The 22,574-nt window shown below is 51.7% G+C and overlaps 7 protein-coding genes across 7 annotated transcripts; 4 read left to right on the top strand and 3 right to left on the bottom strand.

The window, feature by feature from the left end:
• Window positions 1-1,491: 1,491 nt before the first annotated feature.
• INS49_013619 (uncharacterized protein) lies at window positions 1,492-5,608 on the bottom strand (the record flags this gene model as incomplete). The annotated part of the gene is made up of 7 exons (XM_043174316.1): window positions 1,492-1,662; window positions 1,732-2,046; window positions 2,117-2,813; window positions 3,741-3,807; window positions 4,578-4,635; window positions 4,714-5,482; window positions 5,544-5,608. The coding sequence occupies 7 exons, from the start codon at window positions 5,606-5,608 to the stop codon at window positions 1,492-1,494; spliced, it is 2,142 nt and encodes a 713-aa protein (XP_043021261.1).
• Window positions 5,609-7,187: 1,579 nt separating this feature from the next.
• Window positions 7,188-8,141, top strand: INS49_013620 (uncharacterized protein; the record flags this gene model as incomplete). Its single annotated transcript, XM_043174317.1, has 5 exons — window positions 7,188-7,236; window positions 7,313-7,591; window positions 7,652-7,742; window positions 7,804-7,951; window positions 8,013-8,141. The coding sequence occupies 5 exons, from the start codon at window positions 7,188-7,190 to the stop codon at window positions 8,139-8,141; spliced, it is 696 nt and encodes a 231-aa protein (XP_043021262.1).
• A 20-nt stretch (window positions 8,142-8,161) lies between these two features.
• Window positions 8,162-9,617, bottom strand: INS49_013621 (uncharacterized protein; the record flags this gene model as incomplete). The annotated part of the gene is made up of 6 exons (XM_043174318.1): window positions 8,162-8,306; window positions 8,374-8,430; window positions 8,480-8,606; window positions 8,669-9,239; window positions 9,325-9,443; window positions 9,509-9,617. The coding sequence occupies 6 exons, from the start codon at window positions 9,615-9,617 to the stop codon at window positions 8,162-8,164; spliced, it is 1,128 nt and encodes a 375-aa protein (XP_043021263.1).
• A 1,346-nt stretch (window positions 9,618-10,963) lies between these two features.
• INS49_013622 (uncharacterized protein) lies at window positions 10,964-15,124 on the top strand (the record flags this gene model as incomplete). The annotated part of the gene is made up of 1 exon (XM_043174319.1): window positions 10,964-15,124. The coding sequence occupies one exon, from the start codon at window positions 10,964-10,966 to the stop codon at window positions 15,122-15,124; it is 4,161 nt and encodes a 1,386-aa protein (XP_043021264.1).
• A 649-nt stretch (window positions 15,125-15,773) lies between these two features.
• On the top strand, window positions 15,774-16,411 carry INS49_013623 (uncharacterized protein; the record flags this gene model as incomplete). The annotated part of the gene is made up of 4 exons (XM_043174320.1): window positions 15,774-15,826; window positions 15,892-16,002; window positions 16,077-16,324; window positions 16,380-16,411. 4 exons carry the CDS (start codon window positions 15,774-15,776, stop codon window positions 16,409-16,411), a joined length of 444 nt encoding a protein of 147 aa, XP_043021265.1.
• A 1,662-nt stretch (window positions 16,412-18,073) lies between these two features.
• INS49_013624 (uncharacterized protein) lies at window positions 18,074-18,644 on the top strand (the record flags this gene model as incomplete). Its single annotated transcript, XM_043174321.1, has 2 exons — window positions 18,074-18,400; window positions 18,465-18,644. 2 exons carry the CDS (start codon window positions 18,074-18,076, stop codon window positions 18,642-18,644), a joined length of 507 nt encoding a protein of 168 aa, XP_043021266.1.
• Window positions 18,645-19,136: 492 nt separating this feature from the next.
• Window positions 19,137-21,476, bottom strand: INS49_013625 (uncharacterized protein; the record flags this gene model as incomplete). The annotated part of the gene is made up of 4 exons (XM_043174322.1): window positions 19,137-20,665; window positions 20,721-20,914; window positions 20,993-21,111; window positions 21,183-21,476. 4 exons carry the CDS (start codon window positions 21,474-21,476, stop codon window positions 19,137-19,139), a joined length of 2,136 nt encoding a protein of 711 aa, XP_043021267.1.
• Between the last annotated feature and the right edge of the window lie 1,098 nt (window positions 21,477-22,574).

Below are 22,574 nucleotides of genomic sequence, written 5' to 3' on the forward strand. Positions count from 1 at the left end.
AAGCATATCTTCATCTTTGATTTCATTAGCTAACTATTATCCTTGTGAAAAGCTTTGCACCGCGTACAACGATGGTGGTTTGACTTCAGCTAGATGCTGCAACTCTTGAGGGGGCTCTTAGCTTGCAAGGTCTTGAGAGCGGCTGTCGGGATAGCGAGAAGGGAAGAGAAAAGGCGTGTGATGGGGATAAGTTGGGGCTGTGGTCCCGATGAAAACGGTCTTGAGTGAGGCTGGCGAGCGTGGTTGTGCTCGGAACTTCGGCTTGAGCCGCAGGGAGTAGTAATTTTCGGAGACATTAAGACCCATTGCTTGACATCTGTTGACGTATATACCCCATAGATTTCGTGCTGTCGGATCTCTACCTTGGGTCCTTTATTGTTCTTGGCAGTAATTAACGATCTACCAACAAAACAATGGCTCCCAATTACATCTCCTTAAGGCTGACAGTTGGAATCAGATACAGAAGGCACCTGGATGTTTACATTCTTCTCCCTTTCAGGGGGACTTGATGAAAAAAAGGACAATTTTCTGTTATATTGCTGGTAATTGTAGAATCTAAATAAGTCCATATCCTCTGAAGACAGAAGAAGCGGAGAAGGAAGGAAGCTTAAAGCTCCATCCAGGAAGCATAGAGAGTCTGCGTATAACAAGGGACGGAGTATGAAACCCAACCAAGTAGCAGGTGCATCAAAAAAGACCTAAAAGGAACGGCAAAAAACATACAACACCGGGTATTCGCTGGTCGTCACCGACCCAACTACTAATCCAGCCGTTACCAGCTTGTCTATGGGAGAGCGGACGGGATCCCGAATTTTCTGATACGTATGGTCGTATGTGCTTGAATTATGTGTTTGTCAATATATATACCATGGGCAAAACTTCGCGTGGAATTCGAAAGGCGAACTTCCAGGCAAGGCTTCCGCAAATCATTGCCCGCACTACCAAAGGGCTCAACAAAATTCTGAGGTTGGCAATCACGACGAAAGTAGAATTGGTTTAATTTACGCACACTGTAGGACTGAGACGAGAAGGAGAAGGAAAAAGAAAAAGAAAAAGATACGTATGCAGTACGTAGCCTCCATTCACTGACCTCCCATTCACCGCCACAACCTCTCTCACGTCTGTGGACTTGACACCAGCCAAGCTGTGCTCCGACTATCCTGGAACTTGCGCCATGACTTGTATGTGAATCATGAGCAGAGGATACCAGGTTTAAGACGTTGCTCAGCGAGCATCTTCTATGCTTTAGACCCGAGCGAATCACGAGGTGTTAGGTACACCCCAAGTGCGGGCTTTTCCCAAACGACCCAAGCCTCTTGCGACTCGGTCCACTTCCTACTCTCATCAGCTAGTCGCATCTCAAAATTCCAGATGATCTTGGCTAGGATGATCCTCATTTCAGTATTTGCGAGACTAGTGAAGTAGATATCTATTAGTGAAGGTCCTGGCTATTGCTTGTTGCGATAACGGTGGCGAGATCTCTGTTCCGACTTACTTCATTCCAATGCAGTTCCTCGGCCCAAATCCAAACGGCTTTCTGCCTTCTCTTTGATCATTGGCGAAGCGAGGATCGCCCAACCAGCGCTCTGGGATGAACGAGTCGGGCATGGTGAAATTCTGAGAACTGTGATACATTGCCCATTGGGGTATTCCGACGACAGTCTGTGTAAGTGGTCAGTAAATATTTCAATTTCCATTCTTCCATGGTTTCGTAGCGTGAAAGAAACTTACGCCTTCCGGTACAAAGAACCCGCAGAAGATGTCGCCTCCTTTGTGCACTACGCGCGGCGAAGAGTGAGGAACAGGCGGGTTTAGTCGAAGGGTTTCATCCAGAACGGCTTGCATGTATGGGAGGTTTTGGACAGTGTTGACGTTAATTTCCTCCTCTGTCTGGAAGGTAGATAAGACTTCGTGGGTGAGCTTGGATAAAGCCTCTAGATGAGACGTCAAGAAGTACGTGGCTGCTGACAGTGCGGTCGCGGACGTCTCGGAGCCGCCGAGCATAAGCAAGAAGGCGTTGCTGACCATTTCATGCTTTTGTATTTCCTGGTTAACGAAGACAGTCAGTACACTACCAATACTGGTCCTGACCCCAAACCATGAAGTCATCGCTTACCCTAGTCCCTTTTTGGCGGATCATCGCTTCCATGAAATCTGGGCGCGAATCGTCCAACGCAATCCTCTTTTCCACATTCGCCGCGGCCAATGCAAAGTTCTCCTGTTCCAACCTAGTCAATTCCTTCGGTATGAAAGCTTTCAACAAGGCAGTGAAAGGTGGGAAGCGTTTAGCGAGTCCGAGAAACATCTGGGACTTGACCGTGGGGCCCAGTGCCACCATCCATGGGTGATCTTGCTCTTTCTCAAGACATCCCAGTGGCTCGCCCCAAGACAAGTCACTGATGACATCAAATGTAATGCGGTTGTACCATGCCACCATATCCACAGGGCGAGCGCCCCCTTCGCAACGCTCGCGCAGTCTTTGGAGGAGGAGATCGACGTGGGTGGAGATGAGACGCTGCTGATCCATCACGGCCTGCATGGAGAAGCCGGGAGAGAGGACTCGGCGCATCCGTCTGTGGTCCTCAAGATTTGCGCCGAAGAGGTTGTGATCGTTACCGAGAATGGCCAGTGGCTCCTTCGTGTTCTCGGGTCTGCCTCCGCTGCGATGGCCGTAGTTGTCTTTCCATGCTTCGGGAAGGATGAACGAGAGCTCATTGTCGGCGATTCTGACAACGGGCCCGTACTTGTTGTGCAAGTCCAGGAGTCGCTTGTGCGGCTTTCCGCCGATCTGGGCGAGGGTGTAGGGGATGCGGCTTGCAGCCCACGTTTTGGGACCGGGGAAATTTCGCAGAGGATGGAAGAAGACGTTATAAAGGGCTTTCACTAAGACGTAGGAGAGACACTAGTGAAGAGCCATTTATGTAAGTAGGCATCGAACATGATATTACAAAGGGAAGAGTCACAGTCTGATACATACCAAAGAAACAACGATGGCGAGGACTGGGAGAAGCTGGACTGCCTGTTGGAGAAGGATTTCCGTTGTGGAAGCCATGTTGGGACGTGTATGACAGAATGCGGCGGCTTCTATGCAAGAAGTTTGCAAAGTAGAAGATGGGGAGATAGATGGAGTGTTCCTGATGTCACGATTCCAAGCGTGATGTACCGAGTAGAGCAACTTGACTGGTTCCTAATGCTAGTGACAAAAGAGCGTGGGAAGCTCCTACTTAAATAAAGCAAGCAGCACAACAGTGGAGCACATGATTGGTGACACCTGATCTCAAAGCTGCTACCCTGACTACAAGTCAGTGTTCGTCAGCTCTGTGCTCGATGGAGTACACCTCATGCTGTAGCTGTTCTCGGGCAGAAGCACTTGTCCGGATGCCGAAGACGATATTGCTCAAAAGTGAGAAAGAGCGCTTCGCGCTTAACGCCAAGACGAGAGAGCCGAGGCGAGAGACGATCCCTCTTGCTGGCATTGCCTGAAGTTTCCATGACGTTGCATTATGTGTTTCAATATACGGTTTGTTCTGGGGCTAAGTGCTCTTCCTACCCTGGCTCGTACTATGTACAAGTGCGGGCCGTGTGGGTATATTTTGGCGGACACGGAAATTCTTACTCGTCGGTCAAGGGTGAAAAGGAGTACGATTGCAACACCGCTGGTTGGTCAGACGAAGTATATTTGGTGGAGTCGGTGCGGATGAGTGGGGCCGGACTCCAAAACGATTCGACAGGTTAAGGACGAAATCCCCACGACTTTCTGCTGCTCGAGTGTCTCCTTCATCTTCTCTTTCTTCATCCCAACATCCACTGTATCGAGGCATCCAGGTAACGATACGTGGTTGATGTCATTGATGGAGAAATGGGGACCCGAGAGTCTCGCTATATCTCCATTCTTCCCCCAAATACATTTAATCCAAAGTTCTCTTGTCTACATCATCCCCACGGGTTCCTCGCCGATATGTCGGTCGCAGTGGTGTTGCAAGCATAGGACAAAATCGGCAACAAAATTTCTTCACATAGGCAGGATGACACAGAAATTATGAGAGACACGGAGTATTTGCACTACAGCCATGCCCACCCAACGCGTCGACCATGAGTCGCCAAACAAACCCTCAACAGCAGGTGCAGGGGAGGTCGTTGAAGCTCCTTGTCTGCCTTGGACGGGGCGGTTTGTTTGAGCGATGTTCCCACAGCGGTGCAGATGTAGGAAAGGTGATGGCTCCCCAAGACGTCCAGCTATCCTTTGATGCTCCCCGGTGCGCAAATGTGAAGTCAGTTGATCCTGGTACTGTAGCAGTGAGCATCATTACCTGCCTCGAAGAGCCGTTTTAAGCCATTGGCTGAAGCATTTATTTCTGACCCGCCGCCGGCTTCCGGTGTCACGCTATCTGCAGCTCAGAGAGCTCCTCCATAGCTCCCTATATTTCCTTTTTTTTTCCTTTTTTTTCTTCTTAGACCAGCCTACTCTTTAAATCCATGTAATTCGGTGTAAATTTCTCAATATCGAACCCAGGTACAAACACGAGTAGGTGCTTCCCAGCCAGAAATGGAGCTGCTACCACGTAGCGAAGGCATACCAGGTTTCTTGGGCTTCTGGAAGAGCTTGGAAATAGCATTCAAGAACCAGTTATACCGCTGATCCGTTGCAGTTCAGTTGGAGTGGCCACCACAAGTGTAGCACCCGCTCTGGGCTGTATTGTGGTTGAAACAGACCCGAAGAAAGCCATCCCAGTTTCCATTGTTTGTCATTTCGAAACAGGACTTTTCGTAGTCCTTGGAGTAGGCATAGTTCAGTGCACGCCTGACCAAGTCGCCGATCTTCGCCGAGGATAACAGGGTGGAAGAGTGGCCGTGGTTGGCCCAGTAGTGCACATGGATTTGCTCATAGCAATTAGCCCGCTTGCTGAGATCGCCGTCGCCGTTGTCGAGAGGAATACCGGTGAAGGAGAAGCCATCCTCGTGGAGCTCAATCGCTGTCACCTCCGCAGCGGCATGACCGGCGGTCACGGCCACTGTGTTGCTGGTTGTCTGCGGGATTTCAGGAGCCTCATATTTAAGGGAACCATTGACGGCTTGGTATGCATATACATCGGCCCAGGTGAAGAGCTGATTCTCCCGTCCATCATCCGCCTCCAGACCAAGTGTCTCGGTACGCCTTTTTGCCTGAGGGCCAGCGGCTGACGCATCCTCAACCTTGCTGGTAATCCAATCGGTCACTTTGTTCTTGAGCGCTTCAATGACGCTGCCTCCACCTGAGAAAAGGATCAGGCATGCGGCCAAAACGTAGCCATTGAGGCACAGCATAGATCTCCCTCCATTATCGTTAGCGAATTCGTACACGACGAAGTTCCCTCGCCCTTGGCAATTGAATCTCTTCTCAACCACAGAGACCTCGTTCCGGGGTTGCTCCACGGCGGCCAAGCTGCCCAGGGACGCGGCGCCTGCGAATGTGTTCTGCAACACTAAAGTGTACACGGCCAAGCTTGAAAACCACATCGCGACGAACGACTTCCGTGTTTCCAGAATCTTCGTACGAGACTGACTTGTTGATTTTGAGACAGATTGAAGCGGCGAGAGCGAGCGCGGCAAGCAGCGGGAGGACGGTCATGAGATGGAAGTAATGGGCGAAGGGATGAGCTCCTGAATTCAAAAAACAAAAGCATTGAGGATAGCTGTGGGAAGCCGCTTCTTATATCATTCCTCACGTTGTCGAAACTTACCTATTCGTTGTCTATGGGTCAGTCATGCGTGCAAGGGGCAGAACAATGAGGCTGGAGAGGTTGATCCATTAAAGCTTGCGGTTAAAAGCCCTTGTCTCGCACGAGCCCTTAAATAGCTGCCCCCTTGCTTACGCCACAAACATTCCTAACAGATTGCCCTCCCTTCCTAGGCCTTATCTTCAAGGCCTTCGCTCTCGCCTTCGCTGATCCTCATTTCGCCCTTGCTTCCTTCGCTGTCCAGAATTTACGAGTCTCTTAGGCGCCCCACACCCTCCCCCGGGAGGGAGATGGCCTCGTCCTGGGGTCTTCGCCTTTCTGCCCCCCCCCCAACACCACAAAGTACAACCACATAAAGGCTCGAACTCAAAGCCTCTGCAAATCTCTTTAATCTCGAGTTCAACTTAATCTCTCTGCTCAGGTTGCGGAACGCGCATCAGGATCCTTTAAACCAAATGTTCTTCCAAGTGCAATCTTCGTGATCTACGCGCTGTTTAGCCGCTGCTTTGCAACACTCTTTCCAGGTGTTTTTCAGATTCAAAGCTGTTTGGCGTGAAGTGGCTAGCTTCTTTGCAAGGTGCTCGGTAGCCGCTGAAGAACCCAGTGGGGACTTCACTCACAGTTACGTAGCAATTCGACACACGTGTGCGCTGCTCGCTCCACACATCCAAACAACAGAGCCTCAGCGCTCACACAAAGGTTCAGTGCTAACACAGAGTCTTGGAATTCTCAAACAACTTCTAATTGGCTCCCCCACCGCAATAGAAAGAGGCCCTACTAGTCCGCCCACCCTGAGTGGTAGATGCTTTAAACCGTCATGGGTCATGGTGGTAAGGGGCAGAATAACAGAGCCAAAGAGAGTGTCCCATTAACGCCTAAGGTTTTAAATCCTCTTTGAAGGGACCTTGCCGCGCGCAAGCGCTTAATTAGCACGCTGTGCTGCAGGAGATGATACTCTTTTGCAACTAAGCCCTGGGGTGCTGATCTTGTCTGCTTGGAACCCGGACCCTGGCTAGAAGTAAATAACTAATATGCATCCTGAGACGGTCTTCACGTTAAAAGGCACAACGTGGCGGTGAAGAATGGTTAATTTACAACTAGGGTTGCTTAAGAAAAAGAAAGGAAAAGCAAGAATTGCCCACAGGGCAGATTAGAGTGGTTTTGGAGGCCAGTTGGGCTGACAAGAGAAGCTAACCAGACGGGCCGCAGTCAGTGACTGGGCCCTGCGTGCGATCAGCCTCACGGCCCTGACAGGTACCCCACCCTACCTGAGAGGCCCGTAGCACCATCCTACCAGGTCCGGCGACCTGCAGGTTGGCTGCGCCCCACCTGCGTGTGCACTTGCTACCCAAATATAAAACCAGGCTCCTGCTCCGTTTTCTTCTACGAGGGCCAACCTCCTAGGACCTTTGCCGTTTTCAACCAATACACTGAGGCCGACCTCAGGAGGCCCAAACCTGTGCCCTCACGATGTCAGACGCAAATGCAACCACGCCAAGGGTCTTCATCGCCCGTCACGGTAAGACAAAGTCAAACTCGAGATCTCTCGCCAGTCATGATTCGCTGACCTGCACCTTCCTTTACTTGATTGATAGGAGAGACTGAGTGGACGATCTCTGGGCAATGCACGGGAAACGCGGACATCCCGCTGACTGAGAACGGCGAGAAGCAGAGCAGGGGCACCGGCGAGAAGCTCGTCGGGCGGGGCAAGCTGATTGACCCTGCCAAGCTTGCGCATGTCTTTTGCTCTCCGCGGCAACGAGCCGTCAAGACGCTCGACCTTCTTCTCGGGGAGGAAGCGAAAGAGGCTCTGGAGTCCGAGAAAAAGCTCAGCATTACGGACGACATTACCGAGTGGGACTATGGCACCTACGGTCCGTGGTTTCCGTGTATCTCGTGGGATGGAGGGCGAAGCTGACATGCGTTTGCGAAAGAGGGCATCACTCCAGCTGAGATCAAGGCTCAGCGAGCCGAGAAGGGCCTACCTAAGTGGGACATTTGGACTGAGGGATGTCCCGGAGGAGAGTGAGCACCCGTTCGACTATCCGAGGTACGCGCAAGGCACTCTGCTAAGCCAACGTCTCAGGTCCCCAAGCCAAGTACAGGAGAGGCTCGATCGGCTCATCGGCAACATCAAGAAGATTCAGGAGCCGTTCATGCACGGCGGTCCAGCCCCTGACATCCTCATAGTTGCTCATGGTCACATTCTTCGTGCATTCACCAAGAGATGGCTTGTAAGTGGTATTCAGGCCTAACTGCTCAAGCCACATACGTAGCTGACTCTGTTTTCTAAAGGAGTGGGACATGGCATTTCCCTTCACCATGATGATGGAACCTGGTGCCATTGGTGTCCTCAGCTACGCGCACCACAACCTCGCTGAACCTTCGGTGTTGATTGGTATGGCCTTCCCAACCAACGGCTAAACCGCCATTTCAGGGGCTGTTCATGGATTGGAGCCGAAGTTGCTCAGGAACTCATACGAGGTCGGCGAGTACACGCGTTGGACAGGCTCTTCTCCTTTCTCCTTGGCCCAGCCCTCGTATCCATCGGGGTATTTGGTAAGCAGTGTTCGCATTGTCTCTTTGGCCCTTTGCAAAGTCGGGTCAGTTGTTGTGTCTCCGCAGACAAGATCAAGAGACTAGCTGTTACACATACATATTCCGGTACCGCAAGTTGCCCGAGAAAAGGGCCGAGCTTTTCAGGTCCCATCGACTTGTCATGTGTCAGAACGGACGCTGCTGTCAGGCTTGGAGATGCTTACAGGTAGTAAAGGAGATTGCGGTCATCTTGGTCTTCCTCCGGTGCAGATATGGGAAAGTAATCAAAGTACGCCTTCATGTATTGCCTTCCGATCTTGTGGCGTATCGGACGCCAAGCTGCCATCTCCACTGCGAGAAAGATGTTTGGTTAGCTTCTTGGACCTCAGCAACACCGTGCACAAGGAACCCACTTTCGTTATGCGCATATAGACAGGCCCCGTCATACACGACCGGCGTGTTCGTGTCGATGTTGGTTGAGGTGTTCCCTGACCACAAGTCGCCGTGAATCAGCCGGGGCTGTATCTGCCTGCCTCCGGTTTCCAGTGGCCGAAGCAGGCGGGGGATCACTTTCTCGAAGAGACCGTTGCACAGCTCTCGCATCTCCTCATCCGGGCCCTGCGATTTCTCCTCGGTATACACGAACCATTTCATCGAGTGGTGGAAGGCCTCTTCCCAGGTATCATGCCAGTTTGTGTACTGAGGGATGGTGCCTTTGTAAGTTGGCACCTCGAAGCCATACTTGCCATTTGGAGATATACCCCTGGTGTGTAGCTCGGCGAGTAGTTGGACAAACGCCTGGATCTCTGGAATCTCGTCCGTCATGTTGACCAGCTCACAGATGAAGAAGTGGATGTTGGGATTGGACGCATATGATCCGCAGCCGATAGGCTCCGGCACGAATTCAGGCAGTGCTTGATACATGGCCTTCATGGAGGCATATTCGCCTGCTGTCATGTTTCGTCCATTGTCGCCCTCTGAGACCTAGGTGGGATAATTAGCCTCGCATCAGTAAAGGCGGTGCATGCCACCAGTCAGTCTGGCCTCTTTGCTCAGTCTGGTTTGGTACCTTTAAGAAGTATGACTTCGGAGATCCATCCTCTGCTCGTGACGAGATCTCAGCCGTTCTGGTCCAGTAGCTTGCTCCATGGTGCACAATGTCCTCCACTTCGCTGCCCGATGGAAGCGCTGTGGTGAGTCTTTAGCTTAGCGAACGCCTCAGCCAGGAGCAAACGCTGTCACAAAACACTTACTAGCCTTCACATGATCATCGACAAAGGCAATCCATTTCTCGTCGACATCGATTGGCTTGCCCCATTCCGCCGGTGTCATCACATGGAGGACCTGGTCAACCAGTGCCATGTTGAGCTCTGGACCACTGGGAATATGGTGGTGTCCAGATTTCAGAGGTTGAGATACGGGACTGGAAACTGTGCAGTGCAGCAGCTTCTAACGCCAGCCAAAGGGTGTAACCAGTCTCTGAATTACAGTATCATGTGGTAGGCCAGGAGGCATGGCCCGGGCCCAAGCTGCCAGTGCCTGCTTTCAAGAAACCGGGGTTCTGCGGCCTGTCACAAACGAGGCTCCGAGGCAGAAAGTGGTGTTCACACTACCCCTCAATTGTGCTTGGGTCTGCCCATGTGCATGTTGGGGCTAACTTCAAGCTGAATGCATTTCTGGCGAACCAGTGGGCAGCATTGCCTGATGGATGGTCGCACTGCTTCCTGCAAACTATGCTATTTCCAGCCTGTGGCCCCCACGCGGTGAAAGATAGACATGGTGTACATGCCCGTTTGGCTTTAGGAGGAGCTGAAAGGGTCACCGGGCCAGCGGGCCTGGCAACCCGCTGAGGGGGGTTGCTTACGCACACATGGAGCCGCAAGCTAGACTGCAGACATCCAACTCCGGTCTGTTTTTCCCAACTGCAAGCAAGCCCGTCTCAACTCGGCAAAAACCCAGGCCGCCGGGGGCCGTGGCACGCGTGCTTGCGCTGCCAAACACTGCGACGACCTAGGAACATGGATACTGATGATACTTCATCTTCCAGTAGCCTTAGTCACCTCTCCCTAAGGTTGTCAAGGCTCACGAGCCGGACCGATACCACAGCAAGTTCTGCCTCCACTGCAGGAGCAGGGCAACGAAAGGGTGATTTTGGGTTGAACACTTTGTATGTGCCACCATGTAGAAGCGCCATAGCCGACTTGATATTTGTCCACGGGTTGGGGGGTGGATCGAGAAGTACATGGACGCATTCGGATGATCCAGCGCTCTACTGGCCGCTGGAGTGGCTGCCACAAGATGATGGCTTTCAAGATGTACGGATTCACAGTTTTGGATACGACTCGAACTGGGGAAAAGAGAGTATACTGAATGTTCACGACTTCGCCAATGCTCTACTGGTATCTATTCTCGACTGTCCGAACATTCCGCGGACTGAAAAGGTATGTTCGTCGACCGCATGTCCTCTCGAAGCCTTCCCTGCTCCACCACTGAGGTCCTCAGTGATCCTCTGAAAGCTTTCATGGTGGAGATTTATCCAAGTTGAGGGCACTTTAAAATGTGAATTATGGGCATATGAAAGGCTTACTCCGTTACAGGCACCCATCGTTTTCGTGGCTCACAGCATGGGTGGCCTTGTCATTAAACGAGCGCTCGTCTTGGCTCGCACGAGACACGAGTATGGATCCCTAGCTGCCAGTATAGAAGCCATGTTCTTCCTCGCTACGCCTCACAAAGGCGCGGACCTAGCGCAGACGCTTTCTCGCCTGCTTAGTTTGAGCAGCGGCAACAGGCCCTTCCTTAGCGACCTCCACCGTCAGTCTCTCACCATCCAAACCCTGAACGACGAGTTTCCTCAGTACTGTGGGGACGTCCAACTTTTCTCCTTCTATGAAACCCTCCCTATGAGCCTAGGGGTAAAGAGCGTCCGTATTGTTTCAAAGGACTCCGCCGTGTTGGGATTTGCCAACGAGCGCCGAGTCTACCTGAACGCAAATCATCGTCAAGTTTGTAAATACGAGTCCACCGCAGATTCCAATTACCGCACGGTTCGAAATGCAATTGCTTCGTTCTTGGAGATGGCCCGGGCTCGCTCTTCTCTCTTGGATGAGCAATCCACCAAGGAGCCAAGGCGCCGACTGAACGTGCTCATGGGCGTTGACGAAGGCCCTGAAGACGAGATATTCGGTGTCGTCTCACAGAGAATGAGTGGGTCTTGTGAGTGGCTCCTTGACAGGGAAAACTTCCAGGACTGGCTCCACCATGGGACTGCTCCAATCTACTGCATCACGGCCAAGCCAGGCACGGGAAAGACCATTTTGAGCGGAACGATCATTACATACCTGAGGAAGCTACAGTTGCCATGCAGCTGCCACTTCTTCCAGTACGGCAACCAATCAAAGTCAGACATTGCATCCTTCTTGCTGTCTATGGCTTGGCAGATGGCAGTCCAGGATCCCGAACTGATGCGGACTTGCCTCGACGTATACGAAAAAGACGAGCAACTAAGCCAAAGCAACTACCGCACAATATGGAGGAAGCTCTTTGTTGAAGGCCTGCTGCGGGAAAGGTCCAGGAAAACCCACTTCTGGATCGTCGATGCACTGGATGAGTGCTCGGCCGAAGCAGATTTGATACAATTACTTCACAAAACCGGCGAGACGTCCTCGATACGGATATTCTGGACTTCTCGAAACTCTCCCAAAGTTCGCCAGCGACTTGGAGTGTCTAACATACAGGTTATCTCTGAAGTGATCCGAGAAGAAGACACCCGGTCTGACATTGCCTTGTACCTTGACGCCAACATGGACAATCTCCCAGCGACAAGCGACAAAGGCCGACATCAAATGGTTCAGAGGATCCTGGAAAAGTCGCAAGGTTGCTTTCTCTGGGTGAGCCTTGTATTCGGCGAATTAAAGGACGCCCACACCTCAAGAGACGTGGAAAGAATCCTTGATGAGGTGCCATCCGACATGAACGAGCTATTTGGACGAATCGTCGACACGATGTCTGCACAGGTGCAAGGCAAGGCCCTTGCCAAGGCCATAATCACCTGGACCGTGTGTGCAACCAGACCTTTGAAAACCATGGAGCTCGACGAGGCCGTCAGGCTAGACCTTCAGGACTCGATCGACAACATTGAGGCTTCCATCCGGTCGATTTGCGGGCATCTGGTCTACGTCGACGCCCAGTCATATGTGCAGATGGTCCACCAAACGGCGCGAGACTTTCTCCTCCACGCAGCTGTTGACTCCGAGTTTCACATTGAGGAAAGGAGGGGCCATCGCCGACTTCTGCTAACATGTCTGAGCTTTCTCACCTCGAACGAGATGAGAAGTACTCCCCGTCGACGGGTCAAGGACACGGAGAAGTTCACAGACCGCTCCCTCTTCGTCAAATACGCCTGCGAGTTGTGGTTCGAGCACCTGTTCCGTCTGTCTTGGACAGATACAGAGGTTGTATCATCAGTGGCGAAGTTCCTCGATTCGCCAAATGTCTTGTCTTGGATCGAATACATAGCCAGACATTCAGATTTGCAGCGCCTAGTGTCGGCTGGGAAGGCCATTGGCTCGTTCATCAAGGGGAGTGAGCACTCAGATTCTGAGGACACGCGTGATATCGCATTGCTGAGAGTCTGGGCCAATGACCTCCTACGTCTAGTCATGAGATTTGGGCCCAGTCTGGTGGCATACCCAGCCTCGATATTTAACATCATCCCCCCTTTCTGCCCTTCTGAAACAGCTCTCAGGAAAAAGGCACCGCCTCGCGGAATCACTGTGTCTGGGCTGGGTGAGGAAGAATGGGGCGACCAGCTTTCAACCATTTTCAACCCCCAGGAGCAGTACTCGTGCATCGCATCATCCAAACGACTGTTTGCTATTGGTTGCTATGGCGGGCTCATCTTCATACTGCAACACGTCTTGTATAAAGAAGTAGCAAAGCTCGACCACGGGGAGCCAGTAAAGCTCTTGCAGTTTGGCAGCCAGGAATCTGTCCTGGTCTCTGTCAGTTCAAAGACAATATTGGTGTGGGATCTAAACTCCAAGACACAGGTCTGGCGTTTCGAGGCTCCACAGCAGTGCATGGCTATCGCGCTGTCGAGTCGCGACGAGCAGCTAATCTCTGCCACAAAGGACCACTGCCTGCGAATATGGGACCTGAAGAAAGGCGAGCTATTGGAGATGGAGAACTGGACACAAGGCATGGAAGCGACGCAATTGCGTCTTTACCGACGGCCCATAACAGCGACGTTCACCATGGACGCACAGCTTCTGGCTGTCATATACAAGGGCCAGGACATACTCATCTGGGACCTCGATAACGACGCTCTGTACGACATATACAACAGGGAATCAGGCGCAAGAGGAGACTCGCAGGTGCAATATACGTCATCCGGCGTCAGGTGCCTCACCTTTGGGAATGGGTCAAGTGCGAACTTGTTGGCCGCGGCATACACTGATGGTGAGCTAGTCCTGTTCGACACCGTATCGGGAGACATCATGCATCGGACTGTCACATTCGCGCATATCCTCGTCTGCTCGCCGGACGGGTCAATGCTCGCGAGCGCTGATCCTTCGGGCACGGTGACTCTGCTGAAATTCTCGACATTACAGCCGCTCCACCGTATACCGGCAGTTGAAGCTGGTATCCAAGGGCTGTGTTTCGGCGGGGATGGGCAGCAGCTTCTTGATATTAGGGGGTCACGGTGCCGTGTTTGGGGACCAACTGTCCTGCTCCGGCAAAATGCCCACTCGGGTCCCAGCAGTAAGGCGTCAACACCACGCGAGGCCGGACCAGAGCTCTCGTCCGCTGGTGGCGAACCAGTCTTGATCACCTCGATAGTGTGTCACGACAACGGGGATGCTTTCTTTTGCGGCAAAGAGGACGGCGCAGTCTACCATTACCACGCCGACTCCGGGCTCCACACCAGCAGGCTCTATAGCCATGCAAATGGGGTGGCCATCGTGTCTCTCTCCTTTCATCACGGCAGCAACACTATAACCAGCGTTGATGCTAGTTTCAGAGTGATGGTCCAGAAACTGTCATCTCAAGGTCGTGCATTTGTGGCATCGAAGGTTTTGTTCGACCATCGCGTCGACGCGGTTGTCAGTCAGGTCGTGTGCCGGCCTGACTTGGACCGTATCTTGATCTGCTCAACCAAAAGCGACAGCTTGTGGTGTCTCTCCCAAGAAGCGCCAAATCCTATTGCGAGTAGGACAACCCAACAGCGAGGATCACGCGGCTGGGTGGACCATCCTCTCAACCGTGCCAGCGTGCTCCTCATCACTCAAACGGCAGCATATTCATTTGACTGGCTGGATCTCAGACCTCTGGCTCCGGAGACCGGAATCGGCCTTGATGCCGGGATATCCTCGAGCATCGTTCCCCGATCGATCATGCCTATCTTTGGCGGGAAGAGCCTTGCGGTCATGTATGGCGACATAGGGAATCATCTCTCACAGACCAAGCTCGTCATATGGAGCACAGCTGATCTCGGCCCCGACTCCTTGGCTGAGGTTGCCAAACCCCTGAAGACGTATGAGTACCTCTCATCCAGGGCTACCCAGTTGATAGGCACCCTTGGTAACCGCGGGGCCGAGCGCCTGGTTTTCCTGCAGGAAGGAAACTGGGTCAGCGCCGTCGAATCCAAAACAGCTCATCTACGACGAATCGCGAGACACTTCTTCCTCCCGAATGACTGGCTGAGTATTGAAAATCACCGCGAACTGATGATGGAGGTCACGAGCAGAGGAAATGTTCTGGTCGTGAGACGGCATGAAGTCGCTATTATTAAACGAGGGCTCACCAGGGTTGAAGTCGATGAGGAAGTGCCATCAGACCCAGCACCAGCGGCTGCTGGGCTGGCATGAGAGTAATACAATACAGTTGATACCTTGAAGAAAAGACAGACATATTCTCTCATAGGTCCGTTCAAAAGGGATAGAGAAGGAGGACGGGGTCCTCTTTACGACACGTCAAGAGATGAGCTTATTGTTTCCATCCGTATAACCAATTCGCCGGCCTCTACCCATGTGTTATTCACAAAAAAGGCCAGATGGCGGCTTACGATTCTGCGTGGACTAACGTGCCTTAATTGAGATTGCACGTAAAAATTGTATTCTCTCCCCCTGATTAGAGAAATGCTTTAGTCATTGTCGAAAGCACATTGATTCACGAAGCTGGTTGTGATCTCGGCGCCGAGGTTCATTCTTCTTGGTATACTGCATGCCGAATTATTCATCTAACCGGTTCCCGATGGATGAGAAGGTACACGGTTGGCATAGTACATGATGGGTGCGGGATTCAGGCAGGAGCCAACACCGGGAACTCGATGAACCCAATGAGGCAAACTGTCGAACGAACCTTGCTGTCAGCCTGTCTGCTGATCTGTCCCAATCTGCCTAGGTACTGCTGGCCCCCTAACCCGGTGGTATTTATATCAGGTCCGGGCCGCGGCACACTGCACATGAGACCATCATCGAGTGCAGTTCGCTTCAGCCCCCAGTCCTACCTTACACCATGTCAACCAGGCCTGAATGCGTGTTCACCCGTGACTACGTGGATAGCAATAGGTAAGTATGCAGCCGCTCCAGATTTTGATTTCAGCAGGGTAAATTTACCAACCACAACCCGAAAGAATAAATCTGCAGCATTACATCTGGGTGGAGTTGTTCGGTTATCGCATTCACCCACAGATACCCGTCTCACTGCCCAACCTCAGAGTTGCCGATGTGGGAACTGGAACGGCGTGAGTACCTTCCTGTTCTTGCAGTGTGCAAGACACCCGACAACGGCGCTAAATGCTGATTCATCCATTAATAGTGCTTGGATCACTGATCTCAGCCCACACTTGCCATCTGCTCAGCTAGATGGTTTGGACGTATCATTTGACGCCGCGCCTCCGCGCGAATGGCTCCCACCTAATGTGACCCTGCGTTCCTTCGACGTGAAGGGTGATGTGCCAGCAGACCTATTGGGATGCTACGATGTCGTCCACATCCGCAATTTCGCCTTCGTCCTCCTCGATGAGGAGCTTGCCCAAGCCCTCAGCAACCTGGCCAAGCTTCTCAGTGAGTTGTAACTGCTCTTGTTACCGGCGAGCCCAAATTTCTGACCCTACCATAGAACCGGGTGGCCATCTCCAGTGGGGCGAGTAAGTTTACCACTGTCGAACTGAATGCCTCCATTATTTGTGCCAATCTCCCCGTCATTTACAGTCTATTCAAGGCTGGCGTGGACAATAGACTCAAGGGGCCATCTTATCCCTCTGGTCAGTCAACCTTTCGGTCCAAAAAGCCGTTGCATGGGAAATATGAAGACTCGGAGATGTCAAAAGTCACAATGCAATCCAACCTTCATAATGTGCGCACTGAGACTGGGAATGCACCTTACGAACAAGGCAGCATTTCTGACAGGGAGCCACTGAGCCCACCCCATGTTCGACGCGAATTCAGGATCACAGCAGAGGAACCCCGAGCCGGTATGAAGCATCACTGGGGACGAGACGACGATATTCGTGCCAGCCGGGACAGGGTCTTGTGTGTAACAGAGGTCACTAATGACGCATACCATGTTCTTTATGGTGTGGTCTGAAGTCAGAGCGGTTGCTTGGGTGTATCTAGACAAGAGTACCAGTAGTTTTCTGATGACACTCATTGTGATTAGTGAAAAATAGGCAAGATGTGTGTAAATCCTAGACATCAGTATTGGTCAACACTAATTGCCAATGTGAGCCTCCGATGTTGGGTCAATGATCTCGATGTACGAATCAATCAGGATCTTCACACCTCAGTAATGCGTGTACATCGGAGGATTGGTGCTTTTGTGGTCTTCCAGGCTGGACTCGTGCTGCATGTTGGTGAAGACGCTGACGCAGAGATGCTGGCCCATGCCGCGGCAACAGCCGGATTTCGAAGGGAGGAAGTGAGGATCGTGGCGACAGTACCAGATCTACCCTCGTCCCAATCTCCGGTGGCCGCCCAAGGAACGCGATGTTCGTGTGAACTTGTGGATTTCGAGGATGGACGAGACGATGGGACGGACACCACTCTTTCAGAGGGTAGCAAGCATGTCTCAAAAATCTGCTGACTATCTCTCATCGCCCGAAAACAATTTCATTTCTCTTTTTACCTTGTAGACTTCGCGCACCTTGCGGTATATTCTGCCATCGCTCTGTCCACGGTCGCTGTTGCTGTGTCCACGAAGAGCACTTGGTCAGACTTAGCTCAACACGGGACAGCACGAGCTTCGTCACTTCAATTCTGCCGCCAGTATCAACCTTGGAACACATCCGGAGGCCGCGTATTCCTTGGAGGTGAATCATTTCACCGTCTCACCTTGGTGATACTGCAATCTTGACAGCTGTTGCATCCGTCTTTGGCGACGCCCTTGATTCGATCGTAGCACTGTTCATTCGTGTTTGCTCGCTAAATTCGACCCGGATCAGCATTTTTGTGACACGAAGATCCGGCAGAGATATGATTGCCAAAGGAGGGAGTGGTTGCTAATCCTCAACAATCTGAGCACAAAAGTCTGGGGTCAGCTCGATTGCGCCTGGATTCGAATCCCTCTAGCCGTTAAATTCAACGGTAGCAGTGTTACAGCCCGTGAGCAAAACACCTTACCTCAGGACCACGTCTTGGTTTCATACTTCCCATCTCTTTTTTTCTTTTTGCACTTCTACAAGAACTTGGGACTGACAGTCGACAGAATATTCTAACCCGTCAAGATAGACCGCTAAGACCATTTCAGGATAAGCAGATCCTTTCCTTGTTCGCCCACTCCATCTCGTGTAAAACACCAGTTCCTATTTACCAAGCATGGATGGCGTCACCAACATCGACGACGGCCCAAAAGGCTCCTGGAAATCCCGCAACTGCCTCAGCTTTGGCGAATACACGAGTTCCTGGTCCTTCAATGGCACCTGGCAGACCATCATTCGCCGTTTCTGCATGTGGGCCATCATCATTCTACGCACAGTCATGAACGTCCTGGCCATTTCATTCAACACTCTCGGAAGCAAGATCGTGAGCATGGTGTGCGGTGCCCTCATTGGGATAATCTCGTTCATCTTTGTCTTCTGGTGTCTTACGATGATCGACCGCGCACATGGCCGTCGTGCTTGCTGGTTCTGTGGATTTGTTGTTGTAGGTTTGCTCCTAATGAGTAAAGGTTTGGTGATGATATGCTAATTTTCTGTGCCTCCGTTAGGGACGAACCCATCTAGATATCTTCACCGGTATCATCGCCCTTCTTCATGTCGGTCTACTGGCATCTTTTTGGCCAATCATTGTCCATTCAGCCGCCGGCTTCAATATTATATGGGTTTCCCTCTGGATTTTGATTGGGATATATGGATTCCTCTGCACCAAGGCACCTGTCTCCGTCTAGTGGTAATTTGGGAGAAAACACCAAGGACATTTCTGAGCTCCCCAACTTTACGATGGATTCGAAGGGTGGACGTGAAGCAACACAAGTTGATGGAACCTGTTTGCTCAAAATTATGTTGAAGAAATCTTTCACTTGTTGTAGTCTTTTTCTATACCCCTAGTGCATCCCAAGCGGCCCCTTCGTATCCAGATATCCGATGTACCGTCATTGCCATCATCTCAAAGCAGCTGTTCGTAGAGTATTCCACATTACCTGGCATTTTACTTGGGTAGCTAACTATTTGTGTCCAAACGAATGATTGTAGAGCTTGTATTAGAGAGCATAATGCAGCAGACATACTCAGCGTACATCGGCATACCTCGCTGCACGGTCACAACGTACAAGTATCTGTCGGCTAGGTCCGGGACATATTCATGGAGAGCAACAACAGTTCCCCAGCCGCATGCCATGACATGCCTGATGTATGAACTCTATGGCTATGCTAGGTGCCGCTCATGTATCAAGAACGACCCCCGTTCCCCTAAGCACCTCTAATTCCTCCCCAGACACTTTGTTCCCGGCCTCAATCTCGCCCATACGAGTCCACCAGTACGTCAAGAAGAAGTCGCTTAATGGCCAGCCCAATTCCTCGTACTTGGCTTCAAATTCCTCCACGAGTACCTCCAGCAATTCAGCCAAGTATCGCTCCTCTTCTTGGATCTCAGATACTTCTTCACGGTCCATTACCTCAATCATCTTATACTCTCCCTTCAAGATCGCAAAAGTCACTCCGTTGTCGCAGTCCTCGTATTTCCCGCTATTATCAATAAATCTGCAGCACGTGTGGCTCATCCCGAGCCGTTCGAAAGTGCTGACACGAATAAAATCCGAGGCAAATTGCCGAGCTTTCGGATGACCGGACAGTCTGCTCGTTATAAGGTCCACGACGATACGCCATGTTGTCCGGTTGAACCCAGACAATTCTCCTGGCGCGGTGGTCCCATTGGCAAGTTTCCATACTTCTCGCGACAGGATAGAGGCAGCTGAGCAGCCATGCTGCGTACAGAGACACTCGCAAGAGTCCAGCACCGGCGAGGTCAGGACTCTCTGTAAGACCGGGGTGTGCTGGTCACTTCCAAAGGATGTCTGGTATCGCATGCTCCGCCCCATTTCGCTAGATATTCGATGGACCAAGCAGGCTCCATGGGAAATATCGCCTCCGCTGGCTGTGCTTTGGAAAACGACATCTGCTGGTATCGGCCTGCTGAGGTCCTCTCCGTGGTTCAAGAACCAGTCAACAAGTCCAAGCGCACTGTGGCTGTACATAATCTTGGTCTCGTATCGGTGACTCAGACCAACGAGGTCTATTGTCATCAGCGGGGTGAACCCGAGGAAGTCGACATTTGTGTGGCTGAATCCAGCGCTGAACAACGACTCGGCAGTCTCATCGTTCATGTACGCGCAGTGATAGACCGAACCTGGCTGAACACTTCGGAACCCTTTGGGCAAACGGATTCCCTGCTCGAGTAGTGCCTGTAACAATTCGAATGCGTCTTCTTGTAGCAATTTGTTTTCCTGAGGGCTCAAATTATCGAGAATAACGTTTCCCTGAATGTGTTCTTTCGCAAGGCAAAGCAGCCCCTTGCGACGCCGTACGAGAGCTTGTGCCAATATTGGGGTGACGGCCGTTTGTCCGGAGGTCATTTCCCATTTCGCGATGTTCTGGATCACTTCCAAGTCCATCTCAGCAGATGAGTCCAAAAGCATATTGACACATTCTGGCTCGTTCAACTTGAGCGCGTAGTCCAGCGCCGTCGAGCCGTTATCGTCCTCGGCGTCAATGATGCCGGTGACGGTATCCCCACCTAGCTGTAGAAGCAGTTCCATGCCTCGAGGCCAACATGTTGCAACGTGCAATGGGGTTTCACCCACTTTGCCCCTTGTCAAGATGTGGCTTTTGGCGTCGCTGCGTGTGAGAATGTCGTACACCTGAGTCTCCCACTTCTCCAGCAGGGCGCGAGGGAGCTCTCCCTGGTCCATCGCTACTTAGAGGTCAGTCAAATGAGTCACAAATTGCTCAGAGTGTAAACGACCTACTTCCTTGCTCATCAAACGCCTCATGCCCGATTATTGGAAGAATCGAGGGCCCAAATGTTTGCAGCGGCATTATGTCGAGCACGTCAACACCGAGGTCCAAAAGACTTTTCACGATTCCTGTAACGACTGTAAAGCCGGAGACGTCGGATTTGTGACTTCGAGTCAATCTTTTCAGGACAATGGCGATCGGTGTCCTGAGTTGTTAATCTTGAGAAGTTCCATACGGCCATAAACGTCCTAGGGGAAACCCAAGCCGGGTGTGCGGAACTTACTCGCTCGAGCAACTAGAATCCATCAACGGGACGCCGAATTCCACCAACGTTTGAAGAAATTGCGAGTATATCTCTTTCATCTCATCAGCCATGAAATGCCAACATGCGCTGGTAGCCACCTGTGGGATCGTCAGCTTACCGCCTCGGTCGGTTCTAGACACTCGGTTCGAAGTATGCATTGTCAACTCACATGAAGCAAATTGTTCCCTGTCCTGTCCTCGATGTCGGTCGGCCATGCCCGACCTTCCATGAACAGACGCTGGAGCTCCTGGAGGCAGGACTGGAGGTTCTGTCGCAATGACTGCGCTGCGGAATAGAACCCCATGTTGAAAGTGATACCATCTATCAGATCGAAAGCCGGCGAGCCATGGGGAACGGTCGCTCGGATTGTAAAGTTGTGCTGGATGTGCAGACTACGCAGAAAGGCGTACTGAGAATACTCGATGGCGACCTGGAACTGGAAGAAGTAATTGAATAGCCTCATCTTGCCAATGAGAGCTCTTCGCTGTCTGTGTCGGAATGAGAGATGGCAGGAGGTTGCGTGAGTGACAGGATAGGCGGACGAGATCGTTCCTGCGCAATGGCACTTGAGCTCCCACAAAGGCTTTGTGATCGACGAGCCTTTCTCTGAGCCTGATCTCCCTTGGACTTGAGTTGTGATTTCTAGTTCTTTTTTGGGAGCGTCAAGACGTGACGATGCTGCGCGCGACCCTTTGATACAGCGAGTGCTGTCGGGTACAGTGCTCTCATCTGCGGGCAAGGTTTCCTTGATCATCGCTTCCAGAGTGTCCATTCGGGCTTGAAGAGATAGCTCACTCTTTGAGAGTCCGGACTCAAGCATCTGTGACAGGTCGGGCACCATGGCGGCAATCTGTTCCCGTATATCTTGGCCCTGAGTGGAGATGATGGATGAGAGGTTCATCGATTCCGACAACGTTTCCTGTCGAAGATTTCTCACGGCATCGCTGAGCTATGTGGTCAGCTAGGTGATTCAGATCAAGCAGATCAAGCCTTTTCCTGAACCCCTCGAGTCACATACTAATTCAGTAGTCCGACTTGGAATGAGAGCGTGATGTGTAGTTGTTGAAGCTGCCGCCGGAAAGTCTCAAACTTATCCTTCTGTAAAGGAAAGGATAATTTTCGTCCCAGGCTGGTCCGAGATCTTTGATTTGGATCCGTATTCGGTGGCGAATATTTGTCGCTGAGTCGACTCAGGTCGGTGAGACACGTTTTGCAAGTTGATATACATTCGTCCATCGACATTTTGAGACTGGGTGACACTGGCGGAAGCCCAACTCCATGTTGCTGTCCCTCGAGGACCTCGAGGTGTCTTCGCAACCGCTCGGCGTTTGCCTGGAGGGAGGCAACATCAGTCTCGCGTGACCGATAGCTTCCGCAGTAGCTAACAAGTCCGTTGCATATAGTGATACCGAGAGAGAACAGCCCGCCAGCGCCAGTGACAATCGAAAATGGATCCATGATGTACGCAAACAAAGACTGTTAATTCCACCGCGATTTTGAATCTCGAGGGGTTCGACAGCGAGGATGGAAACTGAGGTTAACGCTTTAACAGCGACCTCAG

The sequence above is a fragment of the Diaporthe citri genome (genome assembly GCF_014595645.1).
Source record: "Diaporthe citri strain NFHF-8-4 chromosome Unknown scaffold_7, whole genome shotgun sequence".
NCBI classification, from domain to species: Eukaryota; Fungi; Ascomycota; class Sordariomycetes; order Diaporthales; family Diaporthaceae; genus Diaporthe; species Diaporthe citri.